Raw genomic sequence first — 22916 nt, 5'->3', positions numbered from 1 at the left:
GTTGAATCTGCGAAATTTGCCACTTTAATCTAGATCCACTTTTTACCCCCCTCCCCCGGGTTTGTATTTTTATGTTTATTCATACTTAATATGCCCTAATATGCCGTCATAGTCAAGTTCTCCTGGTACAAGTCATTGAAGAATAACTCTGTTTGTACGACTGTTTCTTGCAGATTTTTTTTCTAAATTTTTCATTTTTACATTGGAGGTCAAGGTCAATAAAGTTAATATTATTATTATATTAGCTGGAAGAAATCCATGTGGTTCTACGATCAAACAGAGAGACATGGGGACCCCAGTTTGATATCCACTGAAGTTACCAAATATAGTTCTTCGCCCGTTAAAGGGTTAAATAGCAAAGGAAAAAAAATATGTTGGGCAAAGATTTCCAAATAAGAAAAGAATATGCATGTGTCAAAGAATCTTCAATCTTAATTATTATTATTATTATTAATAAGTTATCATAAATTATAAATATGGTTCAGCTGAACGTCAGCCGTCACTTCTTCACTGTGTTTTTTAACATCACCAATACCAACTAAATGCGATTCAAATGATTAACTTTCTTTCTGAGAGTTGGATGAGAAGATACAAACCATTAAATATGAAGCCACAACCAGGTGCTTGTAAACTTAGCTCTGCATAAAGACTGAAAACATTTATGCAGAGGTGGGGAACATAGGACCCTGGCAAGTAAATTAATTAATTCATTCATTATACTTAACCGCTTATACGCACTCTGGTCACAAGAGAGTGGAGCCGATCCAAGCTGAAATTGGGCGAGAGGCAGGGACACATAGTGACACATAGAGACAGACAACCATTCACACTCTCATTCACACCTACGGGCAATTTAGAGTCACCAATTTAAAAGTGCATGTTTTTGGAGCCCACGCTGACACGGGGAGAACATGCAAACTTCACACAGAAGAGCCACAGGCCGGAGTCAAACCGGCGACCCTCTTGCTGTGAGGCAAAAGTGCTATCCACTACACCACTGTATAGTCCTGGAGAGTAAATGTTCTTCTCAAAACAAAATCTTGTCCCCACAAGCACTGTTTAAAAAGGAATTATTCCCCAATGCAAATGCAAAAACCCAGTTGAAACACTGTCAAGAGCATGCCAAACCAATTGAATGGTATCGTTAAATTATGTATGTATGTATGTATGTATGTATGTATATATGTATTTCTGTTCCTCACTATGGTGGAAGTGTAACTCTACATGTACATGTATGTCTGAACATGCAAGTCCTGAAAGGTTGGAACCAGCACTGTTTTCACTATGTCCACCATTGTTTGGTGGAAATGGAAATGTTTCCTCATTTGTAATCCCTGAATTACAGACAAAAAAATGATGATGTTCCCAAAAAAATTTTTTTTCCTGTCTACATCAAACATTCAACATTGAAAACTGAGCTTCTGAAAACTTTAACCCTGGAAGAAGTTTTCCAATATGCCTATTTTCAGTGAGCAAAAACGCTGTTTCATGGCCAGGAGCAGTGATTTAGTACAATTGTCATCGTAAGGTTACTGGCAAGAAAGTGAATTTAAGCATATGGATCACCAAAAGCATTTTCGGTGGTGGCACAACTGAGTAGACAATTTTCAACTCTCTGTGTAATTGTGTTACATAATTAGGGCTCACTGCTTGCATGAGCATTTGCTCTGAGGACCCATTTCGAGCCAACAGTGCCAGCCATCCCATTAGCCTCTTACTGAGACCATTAGGAATATTATTGTGAATTAGGTGTAAGCTCAAGTGTGTATAGTGTTTAGATAAATATGTGTGAAGAATAGATGTGAAAGTATTTTTGGTCCTATAAAGTCAACCACACTTCTGTGATGGAAGGGGCTCACCAGATATAATTTCTTCTGCGGTTGTGTGAAAGAGGGGAATTTCTAATTTTCCTGAAGGTAAAGGAGGATTAAGGGTGTTTAAACTTCCTGTAGATGTGAAAATATCACATTTAACCTTAAGGGAAATAGCACATTCATTTTAAATTCCCCTGAGGAGGTCTGCAGACAGGTACTCATGGGAGAGCCGTTAATATAATTTACAGTGGTATGATTAAAAAGGTGGGAGAGGGGGAAAAAACAGTAATGTCCAGGACTGAAGTGATTAATGTGGACTCCGAGTACCCTCAGACGATAGAAAGAACAAGAAAACAGAAAGTGTTTAACCCTCTGGAGTCTCCAAAAGCTCCAAAGCATGACTTCTTCATCACATCCAGACGTAAAAAACAAAGCAGCGTGGAGCCTTACTGCAAATTTACCTCTAAAGGTTCTGGCTGTAAACTCAATGAGGCCAGTTTCAGTTTGATGATGATATACCAAGTAAAACTGGAGACAATGTCAAAAATATTTTATATAAAATTATAGAACTGGATGTAACCCTCTTATATGTTATATTTGCAACCTTTGTTCACATTTGCAACATTTAAAATTCTTTATTGAGCATGATAGTGTTTTGAAAGTTAAAAAAAAAAGATTAAAATTCACATTTCATGTTGGGCTAAAGGACTAAAAAAGACACAAAATGACCAAAAAAGACACAAAATGACTAAAAAACAACATGGCATTTACATTTTTTTACGTGGTGTATACAGGCAGGATGAAAAGGATTCAAAAATGGACAAAATAGCCCAAGACTCCATAGAGTTAACCAGGAGCCATGTAAATTAGTCTAAATAACACATTTTCTGCAGGTGTTCACCTAAAATAAAAATGACATCATTGACTCGCTCTCCACTGCCACGCCTCGTTCGCTAGAGGACGCTGTGCGTCCCTGTCGGTTGTTGTGACGTAGGACTGACGTAGTAGGAAGTGTGTTGAAGACAACAACACCACAGCTTGCTAATCACAATTTAAGTGTTACAATAACAGGAAAAAAATGTAATAATGATCTGCAAGCAATATCTGAAAATCTTCTTCTAGAAACACTGCAGTGTGGCGATTTATCACCTCAGGGAGCGAAGAAGTAAGTCATGCCGATGTCATTCCTCTGCTCTTCGGCTAACGGTAGTTAGCAAGCTCAGCTGGTTTTAAAAACCTTAGCAAGCCTGCTGGAAAATATTGCCATTTAAAAAATAAAGTTATGTGCTTCTTTACTGTTTACCGAGAACGCAATTCAGCCGTTTAGCACCGCACTAGATGGTAACTTGAGTTTACAGTACGCTGATTTGAGTCCTAAGCCTGTCATTCTGCTCTGCATCAAATTCGGTTGTAAAAGCTGTTGATATAAAGTTTCATGACTTGTTGCGGATGTACAGAGTTGCCTTGCAACACGTCGTCTACAAACCATTAATAAACCACTGTTACTGGTAAATTCGGCATGCGTATAATCAATCAAGTAAGCAGTTATATTTCCTATTTACCGTTAAGACGCTTTGTTTGATACACCGTATCCCTCAAGATTTCCGGTAAGGTAAAGATCTAGTGAAAAGTAAAAAAGACAAATTTCACTGAAATTAAGAATGAGTACATTCAGTGTTGATACGGAATTACACAGAGGTTCATAAAGACTGAGATAGGCTTTTGGGTAAGTCTTTAACATATTTATATTTAGCCAGAATTAATAAAGTATGAAATGACCCCTTTTATGAAAGGAGTTTGGTGAGACATGAGATACGACATGGTCATAAAAAGAGAAGTTGCCTTTGCCTGGGTCTAAGAAGTATCAGCTGACTTAAACAACATCCCAAGCAAATCACTTTCGTTTCCACTTAACGCATTGGGGTTATTAGATTTCTTGTGCTGTGTGAGCTGAAACAGGCATGTCTTATCATTATGCAATTACAAGTAACAAATCAAATGGGTTGCTTTAGAGACATTTGTGAATTAAAGTATATTGTACTTTTTATCATAAACTGACTACTGTTGTTTTTTGTATTTCTGCTGTAGGTTTATTATCATTCAATTTGACACTTGGGACGGCCGTGACACTTCCAGACCTCTCTAATGTCCTCTGGCTGTCCACCCCAGTCCCCCGCCGTGGCAAAGTCCGAGGTCGCAGTAGAGGGAGAATGCCCGCTGCTGGCTGCCACCTTTGCCTACTGGGACAACATCCTGGGTCCGCGGGTGCGCCACATCTGGACGCCAAAGGGAGAACAACTGATGTTCCTCAGCGATGGAGAGGTCACATTTTTGGCCAATCATACACTCAATGGCGAGATTCTGCGGAGCGCTGAGTGTGGCGCTGTGGATGTGAAGTTCTTTGTCTTGGCAGAAAAGGGCGTCATAATTGTGTCTCTCATCTTCGACGGCGAGCTAAAGGGGGACAAGAACACATGTGCCTTGTCCATTATCCTGCCTCAGACCGAGCTGGCCTTCTACCTGCCACTGCACACCATCTGCGTGGAGAGGCTAAAGCATGTTATCCGCAAGGGACGCATTTGGATGCAGAAGGTATTCTAGCCTTGATTTCTCAGTGTTGGACACAAGAGTAGGCAAATTATTACCCTTTATACCCGTAAACCTACTTTTTAACCTGATCTGTCCTTAGTTCCTGATTTGAAGTAATCTATCACCTCTGTTTTACTCATTTGGGATTGCAGCAACATTGGCAGAATAATAAAGGTGCAGTCTCCTAACACACAGTAATAAATAGCTAATTAGGCCTGAAAGTTCTACAGAGAAAGCTCGTAAGTAGGTAATAATTGTGGTAGACTAAATAATGTGACCCACAGCATTATATCACCACTGCAGACGATGCTGTAAATGTGGGTTTACTGGGTTTAATGTCAGCAAGATGAATGCCTATTCATCAATCTTGTATGTTCTGCTTATGCTCATCACATCCCCTTTCTTGTTATTTTTCCCTTTTGAACAGTGTGTCTCTCATTGGACTGTTCCTCCTGACAGTAAATATTTTAGTAGTTTTTTTATTTTGCCTGATGCACCTACAGTTTGGCCTTTTTGGTTCTCTGTACATCATCATCCGACCCCAATTCCTCCCAAAATAACCTGGGACAATGTGAAAAACATAATAGGATAAGAATGCAATGATTTTTAATCATTTTAGACCTCCATTCAGTCGCATACAGTACAAAGACAATATAAGACAAGATAGAACTTAATTAATCCCAAAGGAAGTTCTTGTTCCAGAATGCTCCAAGTTACAAAAACATTACAAAAACAACCACAATATTAGATAATATAAGAAAAACAATGAACAAAATAGGTAACAGTAACAATATATAGTATAAATATGACTATACATTTAACAATATAAAATAAAATATAAAGTGTCAGAGGAGTAAAGTGGGTAGAGTGCAGATGACATGGCATGTAATAAATACAGATATATTACGCATGATAATGACCATAATATAGTATGTGGTGTTGAAAATGGAATTGCACATGATGTTAATATTATTCATTCCGATATATTAGCTTTCCTCCCTGCAGAAAGGGGAGGAGTTATATGGTTTGATGGCCACAGCAAAGACCTCCTGTGGCGCTCTGTTGTGATCTTTGGTAGCCTCAGTCTATGGCTGAGGCTACCACCAACCACCATCCACCAACCACCAGGGGGCGAACGCATAGTTCTGAGCTGTCTATTGACAGGACTTTTTTCGGCCCTGTCAAAGAGCAGGGCCGTTTTTCTCCCCTGAAAAAAGCCTGGTTGCTGACTAGATAGAACGCTAAGCAGAGTGTGACGTAGTACTCAAAGCCACAACAATTTAACTTTGTTGCTATATTTAGCGACTTTTCAGACCCTCTTAGCGACTATTTTTCAAAAAAGCAACTGGCGACGAATCCAGCGACTTTTTCTGGTGTTATTGGAGACTCCTTACTCTTATTAGCGAGCTGGGGAGGCCGGCGGCTCGTTAAGAAGAGTAAGAACGAGTCAAAGCGGCATACTCCTCCTGCAGCAGTCTTTCCCAGCTGCAGAGCCGGAGGGGATGTTAAGCCCTTAGCGTCCAGTCTGCAAATTGCTAATAGGCTAACAGTTAGCTCTGTAGCAGTACAGTGTGTATGTGCTGTTGCTGCAGGAGGTGTTCACTTAGCGATCTCTGTTTGTTTACAACAAGCACCAGACACTCTGTGCACACACTAAAAACCGTTCCTATTGTTTGTCTAAAAGTAGTTCAATAAAAATACAGATTTTTTTCCCTAACATGATGAATAATCGTGATTCATAATCATGATTACAATATTGATCAAAAATAATCGTGATTATCATTTTGGCCGTAATTGTGCTGCCCTAGCGTGCATATATTTAATGTTCACACAAATCAAGTTTTCTGATTTTAGAAAGATCTTAGAAAGGTACACTTTGTATTAGCTGCTGGCCCAAAATTGAATGTCATCAGTCTCCTCTTTAGTATTTGTGCAGTGCTTGAGTTAAACGTATCCACTTTGCTTCACCTTCAGGGCTACAACATCATATCAGTGCTGAGCCTGGAGATTATCCCCATCATGGAGCTGTTGGCGTCTATGAAGACTCACTGTGTGCCAGAAGATATAGATGTGAGCAGCACAGACATGCACACATATTACCTCTCACACTTCAAACGGAACAATGACCAACAAAAGAAGTAGAAACTTTAATGATTGATCACATTTTTAACATTTGGTTAATGGCAGAGTTTATAGCTTATCTTCGAAGCATCATGGGTTCAGTGACTGATATCTTTACTGAACACGTCATGGCTTTTGAAAAAAACAAAAACTTTCTCTAACTTTAGTACATTTCAGTTGTTTAATTACTCTGCTGTTCATATAGTTTTTATTTCCAAGAGGTTTAAATTATCCAGGTTCTCTGCCAAGATTACCACCCAGTGAGATTCAACACATTTGTTCCCCTCTAATATGCAAATGTGACAAAAAAAGCAACACAAAGAAGCTCCCTGCAATCTTTCTTGCTGTTTCTTACATTGTTACACGATGGTGGCTTCTGCATCTTATTTTCAATGCAGTGCCTGAAAATGTGCCCATCAGCACTTTTGCCTTTGTTGAGACCAATTTTAAAAATGACTAATTTGTTTCGCTCCCGCTGAGTAGATAAAAGACACCGTGCTAAATGATGATGACATCGGGGACAGCTGCCACGAGGATTTCCTCCACAAGTAAGCACTCTCCCGTACAGGCAAATGGAGACAGATGATGAACAATCCCCATTTAACACCCATCAACCTTCCAATGATGAGTTATAGCCCTCCACTTAGCCCAAGTTTCCTCCAGAGAAAGGACGAAAGCTAAATCGCTGCTGTTAGTGTCGAGAGTCCGGAAAGTCCATTTCGGCAATGAAGCTCCCAATTGCTCAAAGTTGAACAGGATTAGCTCAGCATCCTGTGGTGATGACAAATCATCGGCACACTTGAACTTATTTACTTGAACCTTTAGTATATTTATAGCTGAAATGCTGATTTTTATTGGAAATTAACAGACTAGTTGTATGTTTGAGGTGATGTAAAGATAAGTTTAAAACTTATCAGGCAAATTGTTATTTTTTGTGACCTACAAATTATTGCTTAAGGCAGTGGTTCCCAACAATTATGATGTCCGATGAACTCACATACTTCATCACTTCCTAACGTATGCTTCACATATGTAACAATAATCATTGTATAGAATTGTATATGTTTCCATACAAAAGAACTGTCAACATTCAGGTTGTTTTTTGTCAGCAATCTCATTACTACTACTACTACTACTACTACTACTACTACTACTTGAAGCAGTTTATTTATTACTTTTAGCTAACAACTAGAACCATTTTACTGTTAGCAAGCAATTGTATTTGAACCATTTTACATTACTTTGAGCTAACTATCTTGACATTTATTCATCACTTTTAGCTAACTATTTAATGGTTAATCCAGTACTTTTAGCTAACTCATTCATTACTTTTATCTCACTTTTTCAAACTGTTTTTCCATTACTTTTAGCCAACTTATTTAACCATACCTTTAATCTCACTATTTTAAGTGAGATTAAAGGTATGGTTAAATAAATTGGCTAAAAGTAATTTATTCATTCAGTTTATTCATCACTTTTAGCTTACTATTTTAATGCTTATTCATTACTTTTAGCTAACCATTTGAACTGTTTTAAATTGAGCAAACTACTGTATTTTACCCATTTTAACTGTTACTTTGAGCAAACTATCGTAATGTTTAACTAATTCAACCATAACTTTTTAACCATTTATACATTTTAATTTGAGCAAACAACTGTTTTTCAAAAATGTTCATAACTTTTATCTAATTTTTATAACCATTTCTTTTATATAACTGTTTTAACGTTTATTATTTTTAGCTATTTAACCATTTATCAGTTACTTTTTATCTTTTTCAACTGTTATCCATTACATTTAGCTAACTTTATTAACTGTCTATCCATTACTTTTGGTTATTTTAACCATTTATTCATTAACCATTTATTCATTACAATTCTATCCATTTACCATTAAATTTAGCTCACAATTACACTGGTAATTCATTACTTTTAGCTAATCATTTGAACTGTTTAATCATTTCCTTAAGTTTACCACTTATTTATTAAAGTTGTTTATCAAATGATAATTTCTCATTTGCATTTGGATTGAGCTTCTCTGCAATCTTTCCACAAACCCACTGGAAACAGCAGAAGTTAGGAATCCCTGACTTAAGGGACTATTTAATACCGCAGAATATGTTTTCAAAGGCCACATTATGAACCAAACTACATGAGTAAAAAGGTCAATTGAATGATTACTAGGCAGTAACTCTCCACTGGCCTATAGCCAGTTACCATCTTAATTCCCCCTCCTTGTAAAGCCTCATGTCTGTTTTTTGGGCCCAGTTCCTCCATCGCAATATTTTTTTTCCTAAAAGCTGTCATTAATGAATAGAGCAATGCTAATGAAGCTAACCGGCTTTAATTTGCATGTCTTTGTCTGTGCGGTTCAGGGCCATCAGCTCTCATCTGCAGACTTGCGGCTGTTCAATAGTCGTTGGAAGCAACCCAGAGAAAGTAAATAAGGTAAATGTACCGTATTAGTGGCTGCTCACAGAGAAATTTGTAATGCATCTACATAATTTAAAATGTTTTGAAGTGCTTTGTGCTGTTCTTTTGAATTTAATGAGCCCCCTCATGCACTTTTTCAATCTCTGTTACTGCTTGAGAATGTATTTTGATTGTCTGATTGAGTTTGGCAGCTCAGTTAGTGCTGCAGCCATTTCCAAAAAGATGGAATTTATATGAGAAGGTTCCCTACATGGGCATATAGAGAAATTAAAGGGAGAAAGTTGGACCTGCTTACCGAGGAAAAAAACTGATATTGCACACCATACGCTGTTTGTTTAACAGCAGAAAACAGCCACTAACAGTTTGCCCAATGAATATCAAAGTGCTACACAGCCTTAATTTGTAGTTATATTGACTTGAGGCCTGAACTGAGCACCAATTAAATCAAGACTTTTATTTGCATCTAACAACTGGCCTCAAGCCTAATGTTAGATTAAGGTCTATCACCAAAATGTGGCTTCTTTAGTGAATTTTGTGCTGAAATGTTGCCCCTTGAATACATTTTGTGCTGACAGTGTGCAGAAATCCACCACATGCAAAGCTAACAACCAGGAAAATCAACATATAAACAAGAGGCCAATTATTTTCAGCAATGATTTAAGCTATTTAGTTTCAAAATATGCCCAAACATGTTTTCCTTCTCTTGAAATAATTTAAATACACCATGTAACAATAGGGCTGGGCGATATGGACCAAAAGTCATATCCCGATATATTTATGCTGGATATCGATATACGTTATATATGTCACAATATTTTTATTGCAAAGTGAGAGCAAATGTTCAGTCGAAGTCAAAGCCAAATATAACATGTAACAGGTAGTCTTATTGAAACCGTTTATTTAAGTGAGCATAAATACTGTATAACAACAGGAGTACCTTTTTTCAAATCATAGAAAGAACAAAATATGACAAACCCTAGTAAGGGCAGCATTTATAAATAAAGAAAGAAAGTGTTTTTTAACTATATCGATACATGCAATATGGTCTAATTCCATATCACATTTAAAAATATACCAATATATATTTTATATTGATATGTCGCCCAGCCCTATGCAACAATCAAACCCTCATATCTTCTGTCACAGTGATGAGCTCTGACTATTTTTGATTTTCTTCACAGATTGTGCGAACTCTCTGCCTCTTCCTCACCCCAGCTGAGAGGAAGTGCTCTCGCCTCTGCAAGGCTGACTCTTCTTTTAAATACGACACAGGCCTGTTTGTTCAGGGTCTGCTCAAGGTAGCCACCAGTTCCCTCTCATTACACAGCACAGTGTGATTTGAATTAGAGCCTGGATTTTGTTCTGTTCTGCCTGCTTGTTTGATGTTGCCCAATCTATTGTTCTGACCTAATTTATTTAGTTGAATGAAGATTCAGATCTGTTTCAAATGCAAGTAGCTTTTCTGCGTGGTCGTCATATGCTTTTCTATTTTTAATCATCCAACTGCAATATGTAAATTAAGACATGCTGCAATATCTACATGCGTTGCAAGTGTTTAGATGTGTATCTTAATGCATTCTAGTCACATTTTTCAACATTACAACTCATATCCCGATATATTATGGCTCAATATCAATACACGATATATATCTCGATTTTTTTTATTGCAAAGTGAGAGCAAATGTTCAGTCAAAGTCAAAGTAGTTTTTATTGAAACCGTTTAAGTGAACATAAATACTGTATAACAACAGGAGTACCTCCATTTAAAAAAAAAAAATCAAAGCTCCATAAAGTGCACATTTAAATAAAAAAAATATCTTAAATAAAAAAAGCCTATAAAATAGGCCAATCATTTCTGAAATAAATATATTTATATGAGAATAGAATAACTAACATTACAAAATAACTAAATATGACAAACCCTTGTAAGAGCAGCATTTATACATAAGGAAAGGATAAAAAATTGAGCTATATCGATAAATGCGATATGGTCTTATTCCATATCACATTTTTAAGAATATATCGATGTGTCTTTTGTATCAATATATCGCCCAGCCCTATGCCATGTGGGGTTTTTTTTGCTCTTTTGTGAGACAGGAGGGCTCAGCGTTACACAGGCAGGAAGCTCTTTATGTCAACAAGAGAATAAGAGCAGCTATGGGGTAGCAATAGCCTGGTGGTATTTGTTAGCTCCGTCATAAAGAGTTAGTATGGTGCACATCAGTTGTGTTGTGGAGCTCCTGCAGGAGCTTCTTATAGATTTCCACATAAAATGCAGTGGGCAACAAGAGAAACTAGCCCAGGGAGACACAACAAGAAAGGAAATTGGAAGTTTCTTGCTTGCGAAGGAGTGGAATTATTTATCACGGCATCATTGCACATACATGACAGGATGTTTCCACAGAGGTGCTCTGATTTTCATTCTTTGTTTATGTATTATATTATGCAGGTCAGAAGTTCTAGTAAGTCATTTCAGTTTCAGGAGCTTCCTGTTTCTTCTTATAGAAATATCGTGTCTGTGCGGAGCGCTCTTTAAATTAGGACACAATATGGAGCAGGGAACAGATTTCATACACACTTAGCAGAATAATATAAACATACAGTCATGGAAGAAAGTATTAGTCCACCCTTTTTTTCTTCACTTTATTGTTCAGTTTAATGCCTGGTACAACTAAAGGTACATTTTTGTTTGGACAAATATAATGATAACAACAAAAATAGCTCATAAGAGTTTAATTTAAGGGCTGATATATAGACATTTAACATGGTTTTCTTGATGATGATTTTGTTGATTATCATTGACCAGTTGTACCAGGCAATAAAAATGAAGATAAAATCAAGAAATTGAAGAAAAAGGGTGGTCTAATATTTTTTTTTCCATGACTGTAAATAAGAGCATGATGTAAGTTTTCCTCAGTGTTGACAGATATTCAATATGTGCTCCCCCCCCCCCCCCCCCCCCCCAGGACTCCACAGGCAGCTTCGTCCTGCCCTTCCGCCAGGTGCTCTACTCCCCGTACCCGACCACGCACATCGACGTCGACATCAACACGGTGAAGCAGATGCCGCCGTGCCACGAGCACACGTACAACCAGCGGCGCTACATGCGGTCTGAGCTGAGCGCTCTCTGGAAGACGGACAGCGAGGAGGACATACCCCCCGACACGGTCATTCACACCGACGAAACCTTCACACCCGACCTGTAAGCCAAACACACACACTATCTGTTCTTACACTTCTACACTGTTTCATTTGCACTTCTTTGTTTTTAAAAAAATGTAATATAACCACAATGCCTTTTTTTTCTTAGGAATATATTTCAAGATGTCATGCATAAAGACACTTTGGTGAAGTCATTTATAGATGAGGTAAGAATATATGTACAACACTCATTCTCATTCTCATCAAAAATAGATAGAGATTGTAAAGCACTTTGGATAAAAGCACTATTTAACATTTAACTCAAATAGCAGGTTTTGAAGGGCTGAGTCATCTCTTTATTTATTTTTTTTAGCTCACAATAGGAATATGTTAGTTAGGAATATGAATATTATTGAAATGTACTCTCCAATATTGTTCTGGGACACCTGCTGTGTTCTGTGAGAGCTATGTTAATGGTTTCTATCTGAAATGGTAACAATAACAGTGTCAGAAAAGTGAACGAAAAAAACCCAGCAAAGAACACAACTAATGATGGAGCTTTGAATTGAATTGAAACTGAATTTACATTTGGATAAAAATGTTCCTCCATGCAGAGCTGAGGCACTTTTGTTGTTACGGATCCATGTATTGTTATGTTTAACCCATAAACAAACAGCCCCTTTTTATCTGAAAATGTCATGCCCAAAAAATCTGTTGATTCTGAATTGATTCTTGATATTCAGGTGGTCAGGTCTTTGGAGTTTACTTTTAAAGTTAAAAAACAATCGGTTAAAGTGATGATAGTGAACCTAATTTACAGAGGACAACTTGGTAGGAATGTAATTTTTTTTCCTGCCTTTTCTATTGATATATTGCTGTGTTTAATAGGGAAGTCGATTTCCACCAGGAAAAAGAAAAAACAAGAAAACAAGACAAACTTTATTAATATTACGACTTACTTATAGTATCTCAAAATTATGTTTTTTAGAAGATACTAAATTACTATTAAGAGATAAGATACTAACTAATTTCTGGAAGGTGTTTCATTATTATGTGACTTATGACATATGTGTTACTAAGTCATTATAATGAGAAAGCTTCTTATGAGGACATACTAAGTCATTGTTTATAGATTAGTAAGTCATATTGAGAAAATGTCTCATAGTATCTCAAAAATAATGACTTAGTGTTGCAACATCCATTATTTCAAGATAAGCAAATCAAATTTTTTAAATTCCATCATTGGAAATTAGCTTAGATACGTTTGTTTGCATTTCTGTTACAAGACGTTGCATTAAAATTAGGTTCCTAAATGTTCAGAAAGAAATCACAAGGCTTTCTGCTTCAATTAGTACTTTAATAATATACAATAATACATGATTGCACTTGTCGGCTCTGAGCGATGATCCAACCAGATGACACATTAAAGGGTTAAGCACTGCTAAGTCAAGAATGTAAAATCTGAATGTGAGCATTGCTTTGGCCCTGTATAGCTATCTATGACTAGCCTTTTTTTTATTACTGCAGTGTAATATTATAAAGAAAATGCCGGAAACATTTTCATATTTTATGTGTGTTACAGTGCTATTGAATAGAGACCCGACCTGCTTGAATGATGTACTCCCACCTCACTGATACAGTCTCTAGAGCCCATAGATACAAAGCAATAGAATTTATTCCCAATGGTCACAACCCATCATCCGCTCCTATGAGAGTGCTCCCATTGTTGTTGTTACAAGTTTCTCTCACGACAACAGCAATATGTTTCCCTCTCAAGGTTAGCACAGAGGAGGGGGAGTGTATTACTCCAGCCTTCTCCAGCAGAGCCGTAGCCTGGACTACTAATTGACATCCTGTGTCGTACCCAGGTGTTCATGCTGAAGCCGGGCCTGTCCCTGCGGAGCACCTATCTGGCCCAGTTCCTGCTGCTGCTCCACAGGAAGGCCCTCACGCTGCTCAAGTACATCGAGGACGAAACGTAAGAGCTGTCACCAATAAGACTTTAATCCAAAATAACACAAGGGATTATTGTTTGGCAACTGACCACTAATACTCACACACTCAGCTCCACAGAAAAGAAAAAATCCAAAAGTCTAAATACTATAGCAGTTTTTTCGCTGTTTGCTGTGTGCCATTGCTTTTGCATTAACTTGCACTGCAGCCACTGACCTTGCTCCGATAGTGACATCACCACGGGCAACAGCCTAAACAGCCCTGTCGTCTGTGGCCTGATGTCACACACTCTCCTGAGTTAGGAACCAAAATAGTCGTGGCAGCCTATTTATTGGTTTAGTTGACAGGGACCAGGTACAGAACAGGTTCTTTACCAGAGTTAGCTGAATAGCTAATTTGCATCTGTGATCCCTGGGCAGGAAGTTAAAACGGACAATAAACACATACTATACATTACAGACAATTTCAGAAACAAGACAACAACAGCATCAGCATCATTGCAAAGTAAACATAATATAGATAGTATACAAAAATACGTAAATACAGTTAATGTTCTATATACAAGGATCAATGATGGCATGGCATAATTATCCTTCAGCCATTCACTTTTTAAAACTGTTAAGACTTCCGCAGTCTCTAATATGGAGTGGGATTGAGTTCCACTTTCCTATTGCTTGGAATGAGAATACTGATTGCACAAAAGAGGTCTTCTTAAATTTGGTGGAATCAATCACCTCTCACTGAGGCCCTGGATACCCCTACATTGTCCCTGCAGAATGACACATTGGTTGAGTGGTGGTGGTGCAAGGTCATGAATCAATTTGTACATCAAGCACATGTCAGCAAACCAGAGAATACTGTCAAATGTCATCAGGTTATGTTTTTTTATAATGGTACAGTGGTGGTAGTTTCTTGTTTTTATTTTATTTTTTCAAAAACTGGTAATGTTTTCCCCAGTGATCTGTTGTACCAGGGTAGGTAGGGATTGGAGGATATATGATTTTAACTGCGTATCATGCATAGACTGTATAAAATGATAAAAACACTCAATAACACAGAGTTAGTTGATGGTGGATTTCTATTTTCTGGATAATCATTAAGATTGTGAAAAGTCACTTGAAAAAGCCATCTAGTACGCTAATGTATAGTCCTATATTGATTTTTTTCTTGATATATTTTGAACTGCCTGTGCGAAGAGGTCCCCCTCTTCCTATCTCATGCCTGACTGTTCACACAGGAACTGCTGTGGCCTCCTGCAGAAAAACTACAGTTTACTATAGTTTATTTTAAAGAAAATCTGTTCTGTTATTAGAGCTTTAAGGATATTTTGATGATTATCTAGACAATATTGTGAATAGCAATTATTTTGGCCATGATAATCATCACACCAAATTTTCATATCCTCCCATGCCAAGGTGAAGTACGGCAAACCCAGAGGGACAAATGACCAAACACAGAACGAAAGGGAACTAAAAAAGGTTCCTGTTAAGAAAGAAAGAAAGAAAAATCTGTTAATCCTGAGCTGAAACCAATCTCAAACACCACTAGGTGGATGTACAGCAGGGCTGCAGGTGAGGAACACATGGGTGTGGGGTTCAGCATGCAACCCTCCGAGATCTGAATCAAAAAACAGTGTTTTGGAGATGAAAGAGTTGAATATCGAGTCAGGGGACCATGCAGGCTACTTTTTGCAATAGAAGTAGTGCAAAGAACACATGCACCATTCTGCTGAGCAGTAGAAAAAAAAATCATGATCAGATGAGTCATCCTTCACCCGGCTCTCAACAAGTATGACTGTGATGCAAACACTACTGCAGTTGGCTTGACTGATATAACTAGGAAACTTGAGTCCGATAATACTGTAGGTTTACCATAGTGACTGCGCTGCTTTACAGGGGATAGTGAGTGGCAATAATTAAAAAGACATTCTGAAAGATTAGATTGTTCCACTGATGAGGCACCCTACCCTAAAAGGAAGAATTTTACCTTATTAATTTTTAATGGCAAGTTTTAAGACATCTTATGTCAGCCAGGGATCCAATAGCATAAACTATCCAGAATGTAATTGATCTAACACCTTTCTATTCTGCATAGTATCAGTGTATTTCAGTGTTGCTGAGCTGGCAACAACAATCAATCCCTTCTCTGAGGCTGGAAAGCTGTAGAAGATTACATATTTTTTGTAGTGACCTAATAGCAACAGGCAATATATATTCATGATCTCCCCCTGTTTCTCTGCAACACCAGAATAGCAGCTATGTTCTCACAGCCAAAAGTTATCACATGCTTGATCTTATTGTTAAACATCGCACACAACCAGAGGTGAGGTTGGCACTTTGCTGTCTAATGAAACAAGTGGAGGCATTTGAATGATTCGGGTTTCTACTTTTGCCCTTCAAAACAAAGTGACACATCATGTTAATGTATGTGTTGAAGTGCACAAAAAGTTAACACAGAGAAAAGCTGAGGGCATGCGCTTCATTGCAGAACTTTAATTTAAAAAAGTTTTTTGCACAGCGCAGCGACATACAAATTCAATGCAAAGACACAAATGGATGTAAATTAGTGCTGAAAGTCGTGCAGACTGATATTGGATATTTGAGGCCGATACTGATATTCAGGAGTAAAATATTCATATATCAATATATTGGCAAACATAGTATATATATACATGTAACTCCTATTTATGTTGTAAAGTATGGGCAGAATGGGCTCAGTAGTTTTTTTTAGTTTGATATATGTTTCAATATGCAAATGTTACATTTCATGATGCCAGCTGTGTTTTGCTACAGTAACGTTAATCTGAAATCAGAAAAATTCTCTGAGCTGTGTGTGCCTCAGGCTGATGTTATGAACCCAGACACAACAGTGTCTTCGGTCGGTTTCCAACATATCTGGGACTTCCACAACAGGTTATTTCAGCCATAATTGATGGCGGAAAGAAATTTTGGTATCAAGCATAAATCGTGGGTTACATACATAGACTGTATAAATAATGCACGTAGTGACAGTGACGTCATCCATTGGTTTGTGGACACCCTGTTTGAGGCATCGAGTTCAGCGTTACACTAGTCGCCATCTTGTTTCTGATACGGGGAGCAGACCATATTTGGGCTGTGGAGGAGCGAGAGGGAACTGATGACACTGACTACACGCCTCTCTACACCGGCAACCTGACTGAGAGAAGCCGCTGCTAATTCATGTTAGCATTAACTGGAGCATTAACTTGGATGTTAGTTTTGGCTAGGAAAAAACTAAAACTAAATGTATGTTACTTACCTCAGAAAGTTCAACAGCGACTCCTTGGAGTGTCTGTTAGTCCAACCAAACACTGAACACGACATTTTTAATAAACAAAACATTCAAATAAACATTAAGTGAAAATACAGTGAAAGGGTCAAATTTATGAGACCAAACCGCTAAACGTCCTTTTTTATATCTATGTAACATTATATATAACTTTATTGACACAGTGCCGTGGATACACATTGTTCTGCTTCTCTCCTGATGACGGCGTGCCTTGTTAGCGACCTGAAGGCACTTCCTGGTTTGCCTCCCTGCTAAGACCCGGAGGTTGCCGCCTGGTTACATACTGGTGCGAGGAGGGAATTAGGCTTGTAATTTTAGGGATGCACATTATCGGTAGTTGCAGATACTGTCTTTAAAATGAACTATTGGACATTGGCCAACATGCCGATATTTGTCGATATAATAAAAAAATAGGCTGCTGCTCATAAATAAATATCTAGTTTTAAGTACTAAGTATTTTTCTTATTTTTCCCAAAGAATGAATATTGCATAACACGATAAGAGTATGCACAATTATATTGTATGTTAATTCCACTACAAGAGACTTAATGATCTCTGTAATTACTTGTGGGAGGAAAAAAAATCTATCATTCAAATTAGTTGTAAAATAACAGCATATCGGATATCAGAAAAAAAAATCCAATATCATGCATCAGATGTTATTAGCTATTGGATTATATGATTCTAAATGTACTATCTTTGTGTTTTGGGCTGTTGGAAAGATGAATCAAGCAGTTCCGAGATGTTACTTTGAACTCCTGAAACTTACGATGGGAAGTTTTCAATATTTTCTAGATTTAGATCTAGATCATTTTGTAGAATATAAACTGTTAATCCATAATCAAAACGATTTTAGATACAGCCTTAGTTCCAAAATCTCTCTTAAATGTTATGAACCGAACACAGCCTGTTTGATGGTAAATCAGGCTCTCGGGGCTGGTTTATGATGGTGATTGGTGTTGGGAAGAAACTGGGAAGAGGCGGCTACGCAGGATGATAAATCCTCAGCATCATCCCAGAATGACAGCCTCCCCATCTGCATGGCACGTGTTTGGTGAATAATGTGCCGAGCAGAAGAATGATGCTAAGCACATGCCACGGCCTACCCAGTCACCATGGCTCAACATCTGAGAGACCCTCATCATCATCAAAGCCCTAAATGATGTTTTTATGATCACCATTTGATCACTGACAAGAAATTCTTCACTTCTCTGCCCCCTCCTGAGGCACAGAAACGAGACATGTTGCAAGGTGACCTGGTGGCTTTTGATGGTCTCACACCAGACTTTGCATTAATGCGTCTCTCACGAAGGCAGAACAGTAAATGATAAAACAAGTTAGAAACCAGTAGTGTAGCTTTACACTCTCCTAAATCCATGTTATTACCCTCCCCTCTGGGGACCTTGTTCACTTGCTAGTAAAAGAACTACAAGTAATTGTATTTCTGGTCACGCTCTAGTCCCATCAGGGTTACAGTAACCACCTTCTGGCTCGTCTCTCAAAGCACCTTCTTAAGCCCCAACAATTCATCTGAGACACTGTCTTCAGCTTTTCCTCGAATATTTTCCACATCGTTCGTCCCTGTTGTGACCTGGTCATCGCTCCATCTGGGCCTGACTCATCTCCTTCTGTGCTCCCCAGCAGTGGACTGACCTTCCCACTCCTTCAGGACAGCAGTCACTCCCTGTTTGTTTTTCTACTTCGACATGATTTGGCTTCTCTCTTGTTTATGAAAGACATTTTAGGACACTTGAGCAAATGCTTCTGTTGTGCAGCAAGTATGACAGCAGCCAGGAGTATTTGTAATTCTTCATTCTGGAACTTTCTTATTTCTGGTTGGTTATTGTCTTAATACATTTCTTAATTTATATCTGTTTCGAGACCATTTTCAATCACTTTGCAAAGTACAAAGTAGATGACGCAGCTTTACATATTACACTGGGGTTACTAAAAGTGTTGGAATTGTTGCATCAGTAAATGCAAACAAGCAAGCGTGCAAACAAATTGCTTATGTACCTAAATTAATCACAGCATGGCTGCATTAGGTTTTTGTTCCTTGGTGTTTGGAGCACATTAATTTTCTGGCACTATATTTAAAATGTTAAAGCTGCACTAATGAATATTTTTGGCCGGACCCGACGGGGGCCGGAGCCAGCAGTCTGAACGCCAAAGTCTGTAGCTGAGTCACTGCATGAGTGATGAAGTCACACCATTGGGTGAAGTGAGCAATGACATTGGTTCAAGTTGGAGCCTCGTCATTGGCTGTTGCTCTTTAATAATGAATCGGTGCAACGGTCATTTCATCAAGACGTTGTTGTTGATGCTGCCACCGCCATTTTAATGTTCGGGCTTGCCGGGCCTCTGCTGGTAACATCTATGACCGTGGATGTATTATAAAGCAGCATAAAGCGCTGCCACTCTGACTTTCAGTCATTTTCTCAAATTCAAAATGACTTTATTTATCCCCGAGGGGAAGCCTGATGGCTGTAGGAGCGAAGGATCTTTTGAATCTCTCCGAGAAAGGAGCCGTCCACTGCTGTTTTTTTTTTTGGTCCATAAAGGTTTTGTGTAGCGGATGATCTGGGTATTTCAAGATGGCCTCGAACATCTTGACAGGTCATCTCTCCACCACCTCCTCCAGTGTGTCCAACCTGGCTCCAACCACAGAACCAGCTCTTTAGACCAGTCTGTCCAACCGCCTTCATCTCTGTGTCTGATGCTGCCTCCCCAGCAGACTGCAGCATAAAACAACACACTACCACCACAAACTGATAAAACATATGACTCTTTCTATCCATTTATGTTTAATCCATGGAGGTTTTTCATTTGCAAAACTGCATTAAGCCCCAAAAAGTTTAAAATGTTATGATCTGTGACGTCACCACAATGTACAGTCTCTGGGCCTACGCATATTCAGTTAGCCGCATACACACGGAAATAAATCCAGAAATGTTTTTGATGTATGTGCCAGGTGAGCAAATACCATAGGAATGACCCATATTTGGATTCAGTATCCAATAATAGTTGCCTTTTTATTTTATAAATAGCATCCCAGCTTTGCTGGAATCAAGGTTGGACATCAGAAAAGACATTTTACCATGCTTTTAATTATTTTGGATTTCTTAAAATTGCAATATGCTTGATGATTGAAAAAATAAATAAAACTACATTAAAGTATAATAGAGATATTAATTTATTTCCTTGCTAAATAGCACAATAAATGTTACCATGATACTGCAAAACATAACATTCATTGATTAATTTGATTGTTTTTTATCTACAATGAATGAAATCTTAAGAGCTGTGATTCTGAATTCAAATGTCCGCACATATGTCACTCCAGAGAAAACACTAACTACAAAAGCCGAACCATAATATGTGTGCTCCTGCGAAGGGATAAAAGCGATCTTGTTTATGGCGCCGCTAACAGCCTGAGGTCTAAGGGCATACTATTTTACAGATGCTTTGACAAGATTGTTTATGCTCAGTTGCCATCCTGTAGCAGCATACATAATTCATGGTGGCATGGCATTCCTGTACACAGCTGCAGCCCGACTAGATGCTAATGCAAATCCTCTGACCCCACGAGCATTGCAGGTTGTTAACCGTTAGACTATAAAGCCTCTTCTCCTTTCTTCTCAGGCAAAAAGGGAAGAAGCCGTTTCGATCGTTGCGCAACCTAAAGACGGACCTGGATCTGATGGTGGAGGGAGACCTGAACATCGTGATGGCCTTCGCTGAGAAGCTGAGGGCGGGACTGCACTCGTTCGTGTTCGGGAAGCCGTTTTACACCAGCATGCAAGAACGAGACGTGCTCATGAGCTTCTGACTCCATTCTTCACCTGCACTTTATGTATTAATGGAAACAGATGTTGTATTTGTACTGATTTGTTTTATTGTTACATCAATGCAAGCATGTGTGTATTCTATAATTTCTGTTTTGCTGAAATGAAAAGAAAAATGGGTAAAGCTTTATATTAAGGTCCTTGTAATAACCATTAATTAACAAGTAATAAGGCCCTTGTAAGTCCTTACAAGATGCTTATTAACATTATTGTGTGTTTATAAGCTTATATAAGTGTTAATAATGGCATTACAAACACCCATTATGTCTTTGCCATGCCTTTATTAATCTTATTTTGTTTGCTTATTGATATTAAAATATACTTTATTGCTCATCTATTATAAGTTAACTATAAGTTAACTATGCTTTTTGCAACTACCAGATCTAAAGCGAGAACAATGCCTTATTACTTGTTAATTAATGGTTATTAAGGACCTTATTATAAAGCGTTACCGAAAAATTTGCCTTCCTTTTATGTCTTGATCTATTCAAGTCATGATTTCAAAGACTGATTGTTTCTGCTGTTATGAGCCACTGGAATTAAATATATTGCCTTGACCAACTGTAAGCATGTTTTTAGAAGCTTTAAATAATTATCTGCAAGATGAATTATTCATGTGTTCCATGCCTTCTGTTAATGGAGGGTCTGTATTAATTTATGGTGTTAAAATTGGCTGGGGTGTCCACCAGGACATTTGCAATTTAATTTAAAATGGTATTTATTAAAACATGAGTTATTAGTTTCGTCACTGCCTGTGTTACAAAATACCTTCAGAACCTTTTGAACTTGAGAATTGCCTTTTTAGAAAGAAATTCAATTAATGAGCTTGTGAGCTGAATGTGAATGGTGCAGATCAAGTGACTTTACAGAAAGCTTTTGAGTAATCATGACGTGAAATCTTATCACAATCCCTTCTGTAATAGCAGACGTGTGTGGAGCTGACAGAGACTGTCATCATTAAATGCATTTACCCAGCTGTGCGTAAAATGGATTTGCATTTGATTTTTTTTCCCTTCCCGCCCACGGTAACAACACTGCTATTTGCAATGAGGATTATCCATCTTTAGTGGTGGTCTTAAAGTCAAGCAATCTCATTTATATTCCATGAGTATTGCTTAAAATGCAAATTGTTTTGACATTGTAATATGTTGAATTGATAATGTTATGAGCTCTTGCTCCTCTTCGATAGAAAGTCCAACCATGTTAATCAGAAATGCCTAAAATGACAGAAATGTTGTCTTTAATACATTTAATCACTTTGCTTCCAGCTCTTTTACTTTATTGATTATGTTTTCTATTGTTAATCCTCTATGGTACGGTGTTGCCCTCAGGCAACATACACATTTTTGGCCTGTCAAATTTCTAAAATGCATGTTTTTGGGAGATGCAATACTATAAAAAAAGAGGGAAGAGTATAGGGAACCACTAGCAATGCTTTCATTTGTCACATGACCTCCAGGAGGCCATATTTAAACCCTTTTTTGCAGACTTTTCCAAAGGAAACAGCTTTGCCATTTTGCGCCACAAAGAAATCACTCAAAACGTATTTTCCTGGCCGTTTTCCATCTGAAAATATATATATATTCCTACTAACAAGTGAGTAAACCTTCATTTTTGATAGTTTCATACACTTAGACTATTAAAGACAATCATTTCAATGGGTCGTTGGTTCAATGGTACAATGTTGCCAGGCAGCATTCAGACAAGAAACCAG

At 37.9% G+C, this 22916-nt stretch overlaps 1 protein-coding gene across 1 annotated transcript; it reads left to right on the top strand.

Annotated features, from left to right (window-relative positions):
* The first annotated feature begins 2786 nt into the window (after positions 1 to 2786).
* Positions 2787 to 21841, top strand: c9orf72 (C9orf72-SMCR8 complex subunit). Its single transcript, XM_059353992.1, has 10 exons — positions 2787 to 2979; positions 3903 to 4406; positions 6378 to 6473; positions 7008 to 7072; positions 8897 to 8969; positions 10136 to 10252; positions 11921 to 12156; positions 12265 to 12322; positions 13964 to 14073; positions 21000 to 21841. The coding sequence occupies exons 2-10, from the start codon at positions 3960 to 3962 to the stop codon at positions 21184 to 21186; spliced, it is 1389 nt and encodes a 462-aa protein (XP_059209975.1). The 5' UTR covers positions 2787 to 2979; positions 3903 to 3959; the 3' UTR covers positions 21187 to 21841.
* Positions 21842 to 22916: the final 1075 nt, after the last annotated feature.

This window comes from Centropristis striata, chromosome 16, assembly GCF_030273125.1.
Source record: "Centropristis striata isolate RG_2023a ecotype Rhode Island chromosome 16, C.striata_1.0, whole genome shotgun sequence".
In the NCBI taxonomy this organism is placed as follows: domain Eukaryota; kingdom Metazoa; phylum Chordata; class Actinopteri; order Perciformes; family Serranidae; genus Centropristis; species Centropristis striata.
Note: the sequence above shows the minus strand (reverse complement) of the source record. Positions and strands in the feature narration are given on the sequence as shown.